The sequence below is a fragment of the Gymnodraco acuticeps genome, unplaced genomic scaffold (assembly GCF_902827175.1).
Source record: "Gymnodraco acuticeps unplaced genomic scaffold, fGymAcu1.1, whole genome shotgun sequence".
Classification (NCBI taxonomy): domain Eukaryota; kingdom Metazoa; phylum Chordata; class Actinopteri; order Perciformes; family Bathydraconidae; genus Gymnodraco; species Gymnodraco acuticeps.
In genome coordinates, this window is record NW_022992308.1 from 921,272 (window position 1) to 939,110 (window position 17,839).

Sequence of the window (17,839 nt, forward strand, 5' to 3'; positions counted from 1 at the left end):
GCAGAGTTGCCGAGAAGCCCTTAGTAGGCGGAGTCAGCCACTAACGGCTTGACAGCAATGTCAGAGTCTAATCCCGCCTGCTCCAAATAAGGGCAAAGAGGCGGGACATGCTGCCTCCGAACTGGAAGTAAACAGAGCTAGCTCAGGCTAAGAAGCTAAGCTAACATGAAATACATGCATACCAAGTTACTGCTAACAGTGTAGTTCCCCTATATAAACGTTACATTCATAATCAAATGAGACAATCTGCAAGAGAATTAGCTATATTTTGTTATTCTTAATGCTTGTCATTCACACGTTAAGAAAATAAGTACCGATACATAGCAGAACAATTGTGGCGATGTTCAGCTTAATAAGCCTTGTTCAACATAATTTATTTAGCTAATACTACAGCAGGCGAACCAAGTCTGCGTTTCGCTGCATTCCTTGATCTCCAGTTATAACGACGGACTCCACCGCCCGGACCTAACGGAGCCGCAGTGGGCTAGCTCCGGGACGCCGGCTGGAGCTAGCCCCCTGCGGCTCCGTTAGCTCCGGCGGCCACCACTGGGATAATTTGGTCCCCTATTAACATTTGCTCCCGTTTAGCATTATGGGCGTCATAGCCATAGCCTATAAAAGTCTTACCCAAGGCTGAATCATAAACTAAAATGTATATGTATGCACAAAGGGTTACGTCCTTAGCTGGCTAATAAGTAACAAGCTAAGCTACCAAGCACACAAACACCTGCGAACGGGGTTAACATGTATAATATTATCATTTTAGACTTCTTGGAAGTTCTGTTAGTACATTCAAGCGCACAGCACGACATTGTAATTGTCTGGTATTTGTAACAATATTCCCTAAAAGGCACAATCACCACGAACACGGCTAAAGCTAAAGGGTCGAGTACAGTACTATGACTAACTAACGTTGTAGCCTAGCAGAGTGGACTAGAAGTTGCTGTTAGCTGACAGTGAGGCATGTACGTGTCCATCAAAGTGACCATGCCCTAATTTATGCAAAAACTTTAAGACCTAATATAAATAAAAGGGTCGTGTTAGAAAACAATTCACTCACAGATTCATAATCATGAAGGTGGAATCTAACTATATCGATAATAATATTTATTGCATCCATGGGTAGAAACATGTTTTTTTCTGCTGTAAAGTTGGGCATTTTAACATGGGGGTCTATGGAAATTGCTCCTTTCTGCAGCCAGTCCCTAGCGGCCCATGTATGAACTGCAGTGTGTGGCACTTCCGTATTGGCGTCCCGGCTATTCCCCAGAGTTTGCCGCTTGGTTCCTCACAAGTAAATCCACACCATATGCAACCTGATTCTTGTATTTAAATAAGAAAACCACAAAATGACACAAAAGTGAGATTTAGTGGCTCAATGTATCATCCGGTGCTAAGGCGGAACATTTATTGTAATACCATTTCTGAGGCAGCAGTGTACACAGGTAACTTCAGAGATGTACAGCAGAAGTGTCGCACATCCCTTTGGTGATCTATCATTCCCGAGTTGTTCTACTTTTAGTTGCTTTCTTGACCCCATTGGTAAGGAGAAAAAAAATCCATAATAATAACCAGAACTCATATCCATACTGTATCGTGGGAAAACATAATTTTCAGGTGAATGCCCTATTTTTGTTGTATTCTTTTATCCCTAAAGCATTGAGGTGGATAGTCAAGCAGATACAGCTACTTCTATGCATGTACAAAAGTGACAGATTCCTTCATTACTAAAACATAAATGTATTTCAAGTAAGGTTGGATGTTGCGCTTTTCCTTTTGAGTTGCATCGGTTTAACAGTTAGTCAAATATAACTTTCAAGACCTAAACTTGTCATATGACAAATAAGAAGAGGAATAAGATGGACCTTTATTAATATAAATTCAGTTTCCACTCTGTCGTACACACACATGCGTTTTTATACAGGTACTTACAGTACACACAGTACACACTTTTTACATCATGCACATACATATACAAATACACACACAGTTCTCATTCATAACACTCCGTTCGATGTCTCACTATGGGATGCGCCTCATCGCGGAGCAAACAGAAGCATCAATCTCATTACGCCAATCCTGATTGGCTGGTGATCTTGACGTCAGCGTCAGGGAATTCACCCCCTATAAGTAGCTTGCGCCACGACGCATGCGTCATTCAAACACCTCTTCTCGCTTCAGAGCACATCTCTATAGTAGCCGGACAAGCTTAACGGTCCACAGACTGAACCCAAATATAACCATTTCGGTCGACGGGGCCGCTCGCCGGCTACTCCTTCTGCTTCGCAAGAAGACGGTAATACTAACGCCAGTTAGTATTAAAATCGACCTCGCCGTTTCTTTCCCCGGAAAGTAAGGTAGAGACTGAGCCCCTCACTGTGTCGGTCTGGGGCTCACTAACACCGGCAGCTGCGGAACCGGGATCCCACGCCGTGTCAGGCCGGGACCCGGTGGCGGCAAGAGACGCGGGAACGGAGCCCCACGCCTCACCAGGCGGGAGCTCCCGGCGAGACCTCACGATGGTCTCGCCCGCGGAGGATGTCCTGGAATTAGACTACATGGAGGACGAAGAGCACACCTCTGAGTTCCTCCTGTCTGATTCGGATGAGCAAGAAGAAGATATCTTCATGTCATCGGCTCAAACGGCAAAGCCGGGAGCGATGGCTGCTCTCCCGGGCGATAGCACACCAGCTTCGCCCTGTCTGAGCATGGACCTGCAGGCCGCGTGTCAGCGCACTGCGTCCAAGCTAGACATCCCGTGGCCCGAAATGGCCAAGGAGAACGCCAGGTCCCGTTACGAGGGGAAACATTCTCCCCAAGCAACGAGGACAAGGAGGCAACTCCTCCCGGTCTTCCCGGAGATGTTGGATGAGGTGTCGGTCTCGTGGAGGGACCGACCCTTTAGCAACAAGGCCCCAATCCAGGGTGCCTCCTCCCTAGACTGCAACGGTATGGAGAGGCTCGGCCTGCTCCGCATACCGCCGATGGAACTGCTGGTGGCAGCCCACCTCCTACCGAGGATGGGCCCGTCACCAAGCAGGAACCCCACGCTGCCAGCGAAGGTGGACCGTTTCCAGTCGACCATGACTGAACGGTCCTACAGAGCCGCAGCATTGTCCGCCAGGGCTCTGAACGTTTCCTCACTGCTAACCGCATACCAAGCGGAGCTCTGTGAGGATATGTCGAGTAATCCTGGACCGGCCGTTATGGACGAGTTGGCCGCGGTCACAGACATTTGTCTCCGTGTCCAACGCTGCGCCGTCCAGGCCACGGGCAAAACAATGGGGATCATGGTGGTGCAGGAAAGAGCTAGATGGCTCAACCTCACCAACCTCCCAGACCGGGAAAAGGAGGATGTGCTTGACATGCCCATCGTTCCCGAGGGGATTTTCGGCTCCGCTCTTGCCTCCATGCAGAGGAGATGCGAGTCGAAAAAGAAGGAGGACGAGGCCCTCCACCTCTGCCTCCCTCGAAGGGCCCAGCCGCTGCCTTCGCAGCGGCAGCCCTTCGTCCAAGCTGCCCCGAACCCTGCTCGGTTCAAAATACCGAAAACGCAGAGGTTGCAGTCCGCCCCGAGTCCCCAGCCCAGGCAGGGGACGAGGGCGAGCTGGCCTAGAAAATCTCCGGTTCCGGCTGCAGCCCAGGCGCAGCCAACCCAGAATTTCGGCCAGCAGTCGAGGAAGAAGAAGCGAGCGGTGTGACAGCCCCTCCTTCTCCCCTCTGTGACAGAGCTGGAACTCTATGGTTCCCCAGCTCTAAATGTGTTCCCGCCGCCTCGAGAGATGCCTCAACACCATCCTCAAGTCCGCATAAACACATGTCACACACTTATTGATTTTTCTGTCATAAAACATTTTCCGCTGACGCATCCAGGCTTCGAGCCAAGGGCGCAGCTTGAAAAAATTAAAAGAAAAACAATAAAAACAATAAACAGTCCGTCAACTGTTCCCCTTCTGAGAGCAGCTACGGCCTCTCTCAAAGAGCGGACAATTGACGGGTCTGTGAAGGCACCACCGTCACGCGCATGCGCAGTGCCGGCTGGGGCTGTAAAGGCACCACCGTCACGCGCATGCGCAGTGCCGGCTGGGGTCGTGAAGGCACCACCGTCACGCACATGCGCAGTGCCGGCTGGGGTCGTGAAGGCACCACCGTCACGCGCATGCGCAGTGCCGGCTGGGGTTGTGAAGGCACCACCGTCACGCGCATGCGCAGTGCCGGCTGGAGCTGTGAAGGCACCACCGTCACGCGCATGCGCAGTGCCGGCTGGGGTTGTGAAGGCACCGCCGTCACTGCGCATGCGCAGTGCCGGCTGGGGTTGTGAAGGCACCGCCGTCACGCGCATGCGCCGTGCCGGCTGGAGCCGTCACGCGCATGCGCAGTGCCGGCTGGAGCCGTCACGCGCATGCGCAGTGCCGGCTGGAGCCGTCACGCGCATGCGCAGTGCCGGCTGGAGCCGTCACGCGCATGCGCAGTGCCGGCTGGAGCCGTCACGCGCATGCGCAGTGCCGGCTGGAGCCGTAAGGGCCCCACCGACACAGCGCATGCGTGTGGCGGTGGGGATTGTCGAAATGGGGCACCACAGTGCTCAGACACTGGAGGGCCCCATAACACAACAAATAGAGACTCAGAGGGGAAGAGACGTGACATCTCAGCTGGCTCTAAGGAGCATACAGCGGGAGATGCTCACGACATCTGCTTGGGTTTCTCAAGACAGTTACACGGAGCTACAGACTCCAAGTCACCGTCACCCCCCCCTCGCTTCTCAGGCATTCTGCATTCGCAGGCCCGAGGAGAGTCAGCCCATATTCTGGAGAGAGAGATTCTCTCACTCCTAGAAAAGAGGGCTATATCTATTGTACCCGCCGAGCAGAGTCAGGGCGGCTTCTATTCCAAGTACTTCCTCGTTCCCAAAGGGGGAGGGAACGGAATTCGGCCAATACTTGATTTGAGGGCTCTGAACAAATATCTAAAAATATATGTTCAGAATGCTCACTCACATATCTCTGCTGCGGCTCGTGCGACAAGACGACTGGTTTACATCAGTCGACCTGAAAGATGCGTATTTTCACATCCCAGTATATTACCCACACAGGAAATATCTGAGATTCGCATTTCAGGGGATCTGTTATGAATACAGAGTACTCCCCTTCGGTCTGTCTCTCAGTCCAAGGGTGTTTGTACGATGTACGGAAGCCGCGATAACCCCGTTAAGACAACAGGGTATTCGCCTGGCGACCTACCTGGACGACTGGCTGCTTCTCGCACAGTCGGAGCAGGAGGCTGTTACGCAGACAAATGTCCTCGTAAAGCACCTGCTCAACTTGGGTTTCATAATAAACACAGAGAAGAGCATGTTGTGCCCCGCGCAGACTATACTCTTCCTGGGTTTACGCCTGAACTCGGTGCCCTTTTCAGCTCACTTGTCAGCGGAAAGAGTGAAAGCTTTCAGAGCTTGTCTCGCTCTTTTCCAGCTGCGCAAACATGTTCTCTTCAGATCATGCCTGCGATTGCTGGGGCTCATGGCGTCAGCCATCCTGGTCGTACGACTGGGACGCTTACACATGAGGGAGTTTCAGCGCTGGGTGGCCGCCCTAAAACTAAAAGTGATGGTTACTGTGAAATGCGTAATGGCACTGCGCCACTGGCTGCACCCAACTTTTCTAGTACGAGGTGTGCCTATGGGTGCTGTCCTTTCACGGAAAGTGGTCACCACGGACGCATGTCTGACAGGTTGGGGAGGTATTTATGAAGGTCGCCCGGTGAGGGGTCTCTGGAGCAGAGACCTCCAGCGGGCGCACATAAATTACCTGGAGCTTTTAGCGGTGTTTCTCACCCTAAAACGCTTTCTGCCTTTCCTCAGGGGACATCACTTCCTCGTGAGGACAGACAATACGACCACAATATTGTATATTAACCGCCAAGGGGGTTTGCGTTCTCTCCAGTTACACACACTGGCGCGCAAACTGATCCTATGGAGCGGTAGACGTCTCCTTTCTCTGAGAGCGACGCACGTACCGGGAGTGATGAACCTCGGGGCAGATCTACTGTCCAGAGGTATACCACTTTATGCAGACTGGACTCTACATCCAAGGATTGTGAGCCAGCTGTGGGTGCGTTACGGCAGAGCCGCGGTGGATCTGTTCGCATCTAAATGCACCGTTAGGCGTGGATGCACTCGCGCACGATTGGCCCCCGGGCCTTCTGTACGCGTTCCCACCCCTGGCTCTGATACCCCCAACTCTGGCCAGAGTGAGAGAGCAACGCCACACACTTATCCTGATAGCTCCACACTGGCCAGCTATGTACTGGCCAGCGGAGATATATCAGCTGCTGTGCGGGCAGCCATGGCAGCTCCCACTACGCAGGGACATACTGTCCCGAGCGGGGGGGGGCGATCTTTCACCCACACCCAGAGCGCTTGGCTCTATGGGACTGGCCCGTGAGTGGTACAATCTGAATACAGTGTGACATGAAGCTGACCCTGGCAGCTGCCAAGCGAGCCAGTGGCACTCATGCGCTATCTGTACAGTCTTCATGCACTCAGTTCGCCCCAGGGCAAACAGAGTGTGGTTGAAGCCCAACCCTGCCTTTATCTTAAGGCGGTTGGTTCAGGTACCAGATTTGACATTGAGGCATCCTCCCCGCCACTGTATTCCTCCGGGGAACAGCGGCCGGATTTACCGTGTCCAGCCCGTGCTTTACGCACGTACAGGGACAGATCAAGGGTGCTTCGTCATAATGACCAACCCCTTGTGTCCTGGGCTAACCCTTATAAGGGCAAGCCTGTTACTAAGCAACGGCTCTCCCACTGGTTTGTGGAAGCAATTGCTTTAGGGCCCATACGAGTCAGAGTTCGCAGGCACCCTCGGGTCTGCGAGCTCTTTCGACTCAGGGTCTGGCTGCATCCTGGGCTCTGTCCAGGATGTCTCCCATCCAAGACATTGGTGCAGCGGCGAGCTGGTCCTCGCCGCTCACTTTTGTCCGCCTCTTAACAGGCTGGACGTTCTGCTCCCAGTGTGACTCAAGCAGTGCTGGGCACCTGGTTGAGTCAGAGCTCTACCTTGGTTTGGTGATTTTCGAGATAAGCTCGTCTGACAATACGGGAGCTACAATTTCCCATAGTGAGACATCGAACGGAGTGTTATGAATGAGAACTATAGGTTACTTACGTAACCCCAGTTCTCAGAGTAACATGAAGTGAGATGTCTCACCAGACGGCCCTCCTTGCTATGGTGAAGCAAGAAGAGGTGCTTATTTTGAATGACGCATGCGTCGTGGCGCAAGCTACTTATAGGGGGTGAATTCCCTGACGCTGACGTCAAGATCACCAGCCAATCAGGATTGGCGTAATGAGATTGATGCTTCTGTTTGCTCCGCGATGAGGCGCATCCCATAGTGAGACATCTCACTTCATGTTACTCTGAGAACTGGGGTTACGTAAGTAACCTATAGTTATATGCACACATGCAGTTGAGAGGTCAGAGCGGAGGCAGCCAGTCTATCCGGCGCCAGTGAGCAGTTGGGGGTTAGGTGCCTTGCTCAAGGGCACTTCGGCATTGGCCCAGGAGGTGAACTTGCTCCTTTCCAGTACCAGTCCACACTCCGTATTTTTGTTCCGATCGGGATGTGAACTGGTGACCCTTCGGTCCAAAGTCCAATCCCCACTACAGACTGAACCACTGCACTCAAACAAGAGGAACAAAGTCCCAATTATATACAAGCTTGTTTCAATGTGTTTTCACTCATGCAGTTGTAAAACTCTTATTTTCTATTCAAACTTCTGATAAGTAAAACATGCTCAAGACCAAACAGCAGTAACATTGAGTCCGGAAGTACGACAAGATGAGTCTTACTTTTAGCTTCAAGACATAAATCACTCATGTCCAAGGAAGCAAACACTATACAAATATATTCATTAGTAATTTACCTTAAAAGCTGAAAGGATTAGCTAAATAATCAACTGACGAGAAAACAAAATAGCAACGATTTAAATAAAAACATATTTTAAGTCATTATTCAAGAGCAGATCTGAACATTTGGAAATGTTGTAGAGCAACTCCCCGGTGAACAGCATAATCCAGCTTCTTCAAACTGCTTCTTTATTCTCCTCTGCTCAAAAGAACTGACAGCAGGGTTTACCACAGCAGCACTGAAGTCACAATCGCATCTCACACACACAGTTCATATACAGCAAATGCAGAATAAGGCTGATGGCTCACTTCATCTTTCATGTAGCTCCTGAACATTCAGCTACAAAGTCCTTAGCTCCAATTTCAAGGTTCCCTGCGTGGATGCTTATCATGAAAGGGATTAGAAATGAAGAGCTCCGTCAGTGATATGGTTGGAGCCCCAGAGTTGGTCGTCTTCGGGCTGCCAAACATTCTTATGGCGCTTTTCCACTGAGCACGTAGCACGGTTTAAGCGTGCCGTGCCAAACCAGGCTTGCTTTTTTTTGCTTTTCTAGGGGTAGTTCCGGCTCAGGGCTACTTTTTCACCTTTTTTCTGGCCCTCCAAAATCGAGGTTCTTACACGGCCAACAACCGGGCTGAATATGCTAAACTAGTGACGTAAACACTTTCGACTGCTGAATGGTCAAGAGAGAATCGCTGGCAAGGGGGCTACAACTACAACAAAATGAACATATTTCACCGTGATTTAATTGTAATACACATTTCAAAATGATGCCGAAGTAACAACATACTGATACCGGTCTGCAGACAAGACAGCAGGCGAAAAACCTTTTAAAATACGTGTTTTCTGAATAGAGATCGGATCGATCAGGCTAAGCTAACGTTGTATGCTCCGTCCATACTCACAACAATGGCCTACAGACATAAATAAACCAGCGACTGTATTCGCCATGACACAGACAGTCTGTGGTTTGTACTTGTTTAACTTTTGTCTAGTTTCTGAACAGATATGAGGAGCTGTGAGCTGTGAGCTCTGAGGGCTAACAGCTAACGGCTGATGTTTTGCTTTTGTGGTTCGCATTGAAGATGACGTCACGGCAGTTTTACGCAGCGTCGCTCCGCCCGCCGAACAGCCGATCGCCCCCGCCTACACTGCGTTACTATAGTTACTTCCCCAGTTGGTAAACTGTAATGGAAACGCAGCATAAAGTGAGCCTGGCCTACCAAGGCCTAACCATACCATACTAAGCCGTGCTAGGTCCTGCAGTGGAAAAGCACCATTCGCTACTCAATACCAGATGGCAGTTTGAACTGCTTTTGCTGCCAACACTACTGATCCTCACAGGGATCTTCCACAAAAGCTAATATACTTTTCTTCAACCTGAACAACATTTTAGCCTTACTTTAATGCTGAAGTTGTGATTATAAAGCTGAACAATTAGACCAAGTCAAATTAGGTTTCTGGAGGGCATTAACAACAGAGCATTAGACACAGAAATTGTGAAAAAAAACACATTAGCCCGACACAAAGATTTAGGGCGAGGCGATGAAACAATAGTTATTACACCAACAGTCGAAAACATCAGCCCAACAGATGGTACGCTGGAGAGACAGCACCAAGTGAAGCAGCCAAGCATCTTGTAAAAAGTGGGTGAAGAAGCAACAACATCATTTCCCCAATCAGGAGCTCTGTAAAGCATTGTTAATAAATCAATTATGGAGAGCTGACGAGATAGCTATGGATCATTATGACTTGCTTTTACTAAAAACGGATTGTAACATACCACATCTACCTTAACAGGTCCAAGCCAACTTTTAATTTGGAAAGTAGACAAGAACGCTGGTGAATGGAGGAACACAAATTTACTTTTTATCAATTTCCTAGAGCTTGACAACAAGCACCAGCAGCACATTACAAATGTGCTCATTGCCCAACAGAGAGAAACAATCAAGCTGGTATTTGTACCTCTGCTGGTCATAAGTTCCAGTATGAAACAATAAATGTTTTGCCTATCAGCACAGCGAGACAACTTTGCCCTAATCTTTGTGTAGTCGGCTGAATACATAAGGCCAGGCTCAGACAGTGAACAGCTCTGGGAGTTGGTATCAAGGGTGGATGAAATAAAGGCAAACTGTTATCTTCTTGACAAGTGAATTGCTTGTGATTGTCTTTGTAACACACAGACAAATACATTAGCTGGTCTCCATTCAATTGGCACATTATTTGTCCTGGTTCTTGATAACTATAACATTATATAAATAATCATTGCTAGCGAGCAAACACTTACTGTAGCCTACGTTCGGCATTGAGAATGATGCTCACTATCAAATTAATAGGCACTACATTATTATGTAAATGTTCTCTGGCAGGATTAGAGTTACAATGCTGTGTTTGTCAGCGTGGCAATTCATCCCTTTTATGTCCTAAGACAAACCGAGTTTCCTGTAGGGCTGTATTTTAAACAGAATAATAGGCTGTACTGTTTATAGTGTTTATGGATCCACCTTTTCCAATTCTGTACGTCAGACTGAAAAATACAATTCCACTTATTCAGGCTCCTATAAGACCACTTAATTATGCAAAACTGGCATTTAAGGGTAATCTATGACTCAGATTTTTAATGTAATTGTTTTTATTTGTTGTCAACTTTTGTTTAGTTTTTTCCTTGACAGATACTACTATTAAAATCCCACTAAGTTACCATAAATTGTCATTCACCAACCAATTAAAATGTAGCGAGTCTCCAAAGCTGCCAAATATCCTGTTATCCTACGCAGTCGTACACTCTCTATTCATCCTTAAATTTGCTCTGGAGCACTATCATGCTATGCCAAAGAGAGCTGACATATTTAAGATCCTTTTCAAGCACTCCATGTACAACCTTTAACTCTCTCCTTACTGACAGATCTAAGAAAAGTGCCCCCCTCCCTCGCACCATTAAAGGCAATCTAAGGATGCTCTGCCAATGGATCAGAGGACTAGTGCAGTGTGGAGGTAAATGGCTGTCACAAGGTCTGATATACCTTTTCTCTCCCAGTGGTCATAGGGAGGCACTCTCTCCCATTCACTCAATTTGAGTCAAAGCATGTTTGTGCGTCTGGAAGGGAAGGAAATAGAGGAGAAGGGAACTGATCCATTATGTCTGTGCAAGAAAAACACCAGTGTAACATACCTTTTAACCAGATCACAAATATAAACTAACTTTCATCCTCTGGACAAAGGCACAAGGTCATTATCCATCCAAAACTACATGTTTTTATCAGACTATATGTTATATTTTTACATTTATTATAAGTCATGCATTGTTGAGTGATTCTATTAACTGCTATTGACAGCGTTTAGCCAAACAAAATGCTTCATTTCGAAATGAATTCAACCTTACTGTGCTTATAAGCATCTTTACTATATGTTAGTTAAAGTTCATAAGACTACAATTCCAAAAGGATGGAAGGAGTGACAAGCAAACAAAGTGGTTTCAGTAGATTTTTAGTCAGTATATTCACTGCGTTGACCAATTCATTCCACGAGTCATTTTTGACAAGTCATTGCTTTTATGTGCTATAGGAAAGTAGCAATTAGGCTACGAACACATCAACAAAGAAGCTGTGGGACATCAGAGGCACATTTACCCTGACTATAAACAGAGGAAACTGGTAAACGGAGTGCGAGAATAAAGCAGCGTAAGCAGGTTAATGTGAGAGTTCAAACAGCATCCTCGCTTAATTAGATCCTGTGAGCCCGGAGGAAATGTCCCATTTAAATCCAGCTATTTCCCTGTAGTGGCTATTCGGGAATACATGACACGAAAATCCTAATAGTTGGACGTCAGAGCAAATACACTAAACAACTTATACAGCAAACAACTGCCCCTGCATGATAGGCCTATCCACCACAATGTGACTCACAGAGATCCATAATGCTGCCCATAGAATATAAACCGGATTGACTAGGATTTGAAAAATAGTAATTTCAATAGCAGTAATCCGGCTTCAGCATGGATCAAATCGATTCTGAAAAACTTCATCCATAAAAAACTGCAGTACGCGTGTGTCAGTCAAGAAAACAACTACCGCTTGTGTCTATTGAAATGATATGCAAGTGTAAAATGTGTACAGGACAAGATATATGATCATTTATCACCATAACGCACACCATGGCACATCAAGTGCTGAGAAACTCGAAAAAGCAACCGTGCCACAGTGGAGCGAGGCAGCACGGCTCTTCTAATGCAGTCTCAACAGCTGGTATACGCCCGACAATTACGGACTAAACACAGCAGGAAAAACCTCCTCGCTTGCTGTTATAACTTGTATTAAACAACGCGAAGATGGGCGATAAAATTCGGCAAAACGCCAAACAACTCGTGCAGTAACTGCCGTCTGTAGCCTGCAGCAACACAAGTATGAATTGACGGTGTGAGTGGAGAGAAAATCAATTCTCTGCTGAAATAAAAGCCCGTATTTACGTGCAGGATAAAAAGTGAGACATGTACCTGTGTACTGCAAGAGAAACATTGTCCACAGATGGCGAGGTGGCGTCGGTCGTCGGCTGTAGGACGAAGTGTACGAAGTAAAATCCTTGAATGGAGACGGGGCTGGTCCCTCAGTCAGTCCGCTCCGCTCCGCAGACTGGACTGCAATGAGAGCCGCCAGCCGAAGCGGGACCTTTTAGCTACGGCACGGGAGCCCGCCCTCGCGACGTGCCCGGTTCGCGGCTGTAGAAGAACTTGTTCGCTTCAGACACATGCGGAGTGCGGGCGAACTGTTCAGGTTGTGTCAGTGGGCGCTGTACAGTAGCTGACAAAACTCCTGCTTTGTCGGTCTGCTGTGAAGTCGAGCTCAGGCACTAGTGCACTGTCAGCAGAGGAGGTCGTTTTCACAGTCCCTCAAAGCGAACAAGAGAAGACAGTGTACACGCTCCCCACTCCTGAGACGAATGCCAAATTAGCTATCATTTGGAAAAATGGTTCTTCCACAGAGTTTGGGTTATGGTTTTAATGATACTTTTTAAGCTGCAGCCAAGCGATAAATGCCCCCAAAAGCGAGGTAATTTGTCCAGAAACTTTTGACGGCTGAGCTTTTAAGAAGGTGTCATTCTGTAGCTTGCCAGTTGGAGGAGGAGAAGCAAAGATGTTATCAGTTCAATACCAATGCTTAGCATGCAGACTGTGATGGGAGCAGGGACGTGCACATACATTTGGAGGGGCTATTGCTCTAAACTAGAAAAAGCCCCCCCCCCCCACCCACCCGAAAAAAACACAAGACCTTTTGAATTTTTTTCTAAATGAAATCCAGGGAAATGTTTAGTTTTGCGGTCCATATCATTAAAATATCTAATGTTACTAACTATTAAAGAAAAATGGGGACAATTATGTTTTAATGTAGTTTGATCATTGTAACTGCTGTGCAGACATACTGATAAAATAGAGCTTCTATAATTACCTTTAACTCACTAATTAATTAAACCAGTTCAATACGCATTATTCTTATCATTCTCTATGAGCGCAGTAACGGTACGGTATCTAATTACTTATTTATTTAGTATTCCATAACTTAGTAACAGAGATGGTCAAACTGAAGTAGAGACATGGCAGAAATCCTAGAATGAAGCGGGGCAGTGAACTGTTCACCCGTGAGAGGGCGATCAAGAAAAGAGAGAGAGCTGTGGGAGTTTACGGAGCAGAGTAAAATACACAGAAAGACAGAAGCACAATAACAAGTAGGCCTATAGCCTATTTAGATTTTTGGGTGTAAATAACCGAGCGTGTCAAGAGGAAGTAAAGTCCCCTGGTTTGTCCCCTACTCTAACTGCCATGAGAAAACTCAAAATCAATTTAAGCATATTTAAAAACGGGGACATTTCTGGGGACAGATTTACCCGGGGATTTGCCACCAAAGCCAGGAGGGCATTTGGTATGATGACCATAGCCATATGAGGCCGGAAGGCTGTCCTTTGTTTTCAGCTGTCAGATTGTAAACAAAGTCACGTGACTGGGGGCAGATGACAGCACTGACCAGGTGTGTTTTATCGCAGCGAGATGGTACAATACTAATTGTGGGCTTATCATATTTATTCGGCCACAACAGAAAAAACATAAACCTCTTGCTCTCTCCAGAGGGGCAGGTCAGCCAAAAATTGCAAAAGGGCCGTTGCCCGGGCAACATTAGTCCGTACCTGTGCACGTCCCTGGATGGGAGGCATTCCTGTCAACCCAGAGGCTCAAGGAACACTCTGTTTTAAGATAAATACAGCGAGAGAGTACTTGTCCAATTTGTTGCAAGTGATTAAGGTATTGATTAAAATAAGTGGGGTTCCACTCATTAAGTTGAAGCTGTAGTGTGTTCAAGAGCTGTTAATAGGGATACTGTGGTATCCAATAATCAGTGTGTTTACCTTTTTGTCATGGTACCTGCATTCGGCCAGGTTTGGCTCCCGTTGTGTCTAATCCTATAAATAAACTGGAAAGAAGCACTCAACCCAAATATTTGTATAATCTCTGGCTCACACTGTTGACAAAAAATATGTTTAAAAAAATAACAGGCTTCTCAGGGTGTGAATGGGGTTTGGGTTTGATCAACACACAGCCGAAAGATTCATTACACAAGGAAAACAGCAGAGCAAACACTATTATGCTTCCATAATTAGACACAAGCTGTGTACAGAGTCATGGAAAAATGTGCATGAGAATGATATTTAGTGTATGACTGTTGTGCACAGCTGGGTCGTTTATTCCTGATCTTATAGATTCCCTTCGGGCTGCTTTAGACTGGTCTGGAGGAGACACTGACAACACCTGTTCAATGTTAATATGCAGTCCAGCTTTTAATGGTTACAGTCTGTCAAACAGGTTTACAATTCATTAAAGATGATATAAGCACTGGGCTCCTTTTTGGGGAAAATTTCACCTGATACTTTAAGGATTTTTCCATGAGAGCTTTTCCTCAGTTGTTTGTATTAGCGCTTGAATAGGTCAGCATATATACATGACTTGCCAGTTTATTAGATACACCTGGCTAAAACAAATGCAGTCTAATGCAACAACCCTGTTCAGACTAGATATTTTCTTAGATATATGGATATTTTAATATCCCAAACATTTATTTTGCTGGTTTTAAAAGGCTGAATTACAACAATGTGATGATATATTCAGATTTTAGCAGACGTGATCTTACATAATCTAAGTTATTCACATATTTGCCTTTAAACACATTATTTTCAAAAAAGCTAATGAAGTATATATTTCAAATATATCTATGCAATATTCATAGTGGTATTTGATTGAAGATAATGTTATACTTTATGTTAATTCCACCCAGATCTAGCATAAACACCTGGTAGTGCTTATTATTCAGTTGGGTGCCCTTAAACCTTGCAAAAGAAAAGCACAGTGAGATGACAAAAGTAAAATAATGCCCTACATAAAGCAAAATATAATGCTAATATGGCATTTCTGTCTGCTTTTAGTAAAACAGCCTCTTCATCTCTCCACATGGATCTGATGTGTTTGCTAGGTTGCTAAACTCTCCGTTCACTGTGCACATGGTTTTGAAGACAAGAGCTGCATTCAATCATGCAGATACATACAAATATCCATCCATGTATATAGCTAAATTGAGGTTGCATAGTTCAGCTCAAAAAGCCTTGGAGACGTTTGGAAAATATCTTCCAAATCAAATTATTTTCTCCTCTGCCCCACCAATAAGATGGTTTGCACTGCAATCATAACATCATTTCAGAGGTAAATACAAGTGTTTACCAAGGCCAGAGTTCCATTCCCTTTTTCCAAAACTGCTTTGAAATTCCACGGTGAACTCAGGAGAACACTATTCTAAAACCAAGGGCTCGGCAGTTGTGACAGTACTCTTCTCATTTAATCCGTAAAGAGTAAATATCTAGTGACTCAGTAAACAGCATTGACACATTTAGTGAAGTAAGCCAGGTTTCTTCTTCGGAAAACTACAGAGTTTGCTCATTATACACTGTTATTTTCTAGCAATAAAAACGGCATTCAGTCAGCCGCTGTTAAAAGGATGAAGGATATAAATATAATGATCATACAAGAATTCAACTCAAATAAGAAAGGTGGACTTAAAAGATAACACCTGACAACTGTTATCTTCCAACTGCAAACATTTCTTCAGTTTCAGCTAAAGTTGTTGAAAACATGTTTGATTATCCCACCCTTTTGAAAGCAGGCTGTCCTGAAAAGTCAAGGCTGAATTAATTCAACTGTCTTTAAGCAACCAACCCAATAGCCCAAATTGTATTATTTAAGCTATGTTACCATGAGGATACTGGGAAAGACATCAGAAACATTACACAATGGGGACATGCCTAGCTTTTGAAAAAATATTGGATGGACAACCCATATATTCAATGCTTTTTATGCTCTTTGGAGTGTGTTGGTAGAACAACTAAATTCCTAACAGCACAAGCACAAACATTGAGGTCAAAATGTAAGAGACACATAGGCCAACACATGTGTTATATTAGCACAGATGTACTTTTGTTGTTGTTGTGTGCATTAAGGGGGTATTCAAAAATGGCACAGCAAACTGCTCATAGCTGCCTTTTTCGCCGTCACCAGAAAGGACGAGAAATAAAAAGATTTTTATTTTTCGAGGCAGAATTCAATTACCCCTGTCAGCCAGTAGTAATGAGTAACAGCCAGTGCATGCTCTCATTCAATTTCACTGTCCCTAAGGAATTATGTGTGTCTAATGCTTTGATTCTTTTTTGATTATTTTTTTGTGGTTTTGTATAAGGCTGCTGTGTTTTGTAATATTACAGCCTGCTTCTTTCGTTAGATAAACTGCATGACTTGAGAGTTAGGTCAAATGATTAATTCTGGGCAAAATATTTCAACATAGACCATTATTTGAAAGATTGAATAAGGTGAATACATTAGATAAATCATGAGCTCATATCCGCCAGCTCGATTCGGTGTTATACATTAAAGCAAGAATGCATAGAGTGGTCGACCCAGTTCTCATGCTCAATGTATCTGTGTGTTTACAGAGACATCTCTTATGTACTGAATTATTCAAATTCAATTACCGCATATTAAATGGGAGCTGGAACTTATCAACAACTATCTTAGTAAAATGTTAACAAGGGCTCAGAGAGGTATAGCCTTAATCTTTTCACAGTCAATATTTCCTCTTTCACTGAACAACATTTATGACTATATGTCCTGTGAGCTTTTGACAGTGTTTGTCTCTTTTGAGTAATTTGCCATATCGCACAGTCCTGTTCTCACTTGGTAAGAGTGTGTGCTGTATCAATATGCCCTTTGCAATCAAACAAAAGAGTTCAGGTAGCTGATCCACGAGGCCGTCAGAGGGGGAAAGAGGATGGTATTTAAAATGTTTCTGCTGAGCCGTGAGCCTTTAGGTTTAAAGTGACTGCACTGGTATTTGGTGTCTTCCATTTTGAGATCAATGAATGGTGTGTTTCCTGCTTAGGCTCAAGTGAAAAATGTCATTAACTCCACTGCCCTCTATGCCGGACGACAGCCAGCTCAGAAATGTGTCCGGAAGATGGGGATATCTCTGTCTTTTGGGTTCTTGCTAGTTATCTTTGACCTCTATCTTCCTTAATCCTTCTCTTTCTAATTACTTTCTCCGTTTTCTCTCCTCCTTACCTCACATCTGTGCCCCCTGACTGATGGTTAGCAGATGATCATCTAGACAGGAAAGGTTGAGGTGACTCCCCAGATTAAGTCATACCTCATTAAGTGAGCTTCATAATGTCCCAGCTCACGTACTAGTGTATCCATACTTGGTTGCATTTAATGAGTTGCGGAGGACTGACACGACACCATAAAAAGTAACTGGGGCCAATGTGTTTTGAGATGCAGAGCCATGTTTGCAATAGTTTTCATGTGGGAGGTAGGAGTTTCTTTAGGTGCCTTGGTGATGGCAGCATC

At 45.6% G+C, this 17,839-nt stretch overlaps 1 protein-coding gene across 4 annotated transcripts in view; it reads right to left on the minus strand.

Moving 5' to 3' along the window:
- Positions 1 to 17,839, minus strand: part of enox2 (ecto-NOX disulfide-thiol exchanger 2) — a 209,660-nt gene that overhangs the window by 136,158 nt on the left and 55,663 nt on the right. For 2 of the 4 annotated variants that reach the window (XM_034208128.1, XM_034208126.1), the window contains exon 1: positions 12,404 to 12,744. The exons of the other annotated variants lie outside the window; for them this stretch is intronic. In XM_034208128.1, the coding sequence (XP_034064019.1) occupies positions 12,404 to 12,425 (22 nt within the window). In that variant the 5' untranslated portion in view covers positions 12,426 to 12,744. Of the gene's footprint in view, positions 1 to 12,403; positions 12,745 to 17,839 lie in introns of those variants that run through there. 4 annotated transcript variants of the gene reach the window in all.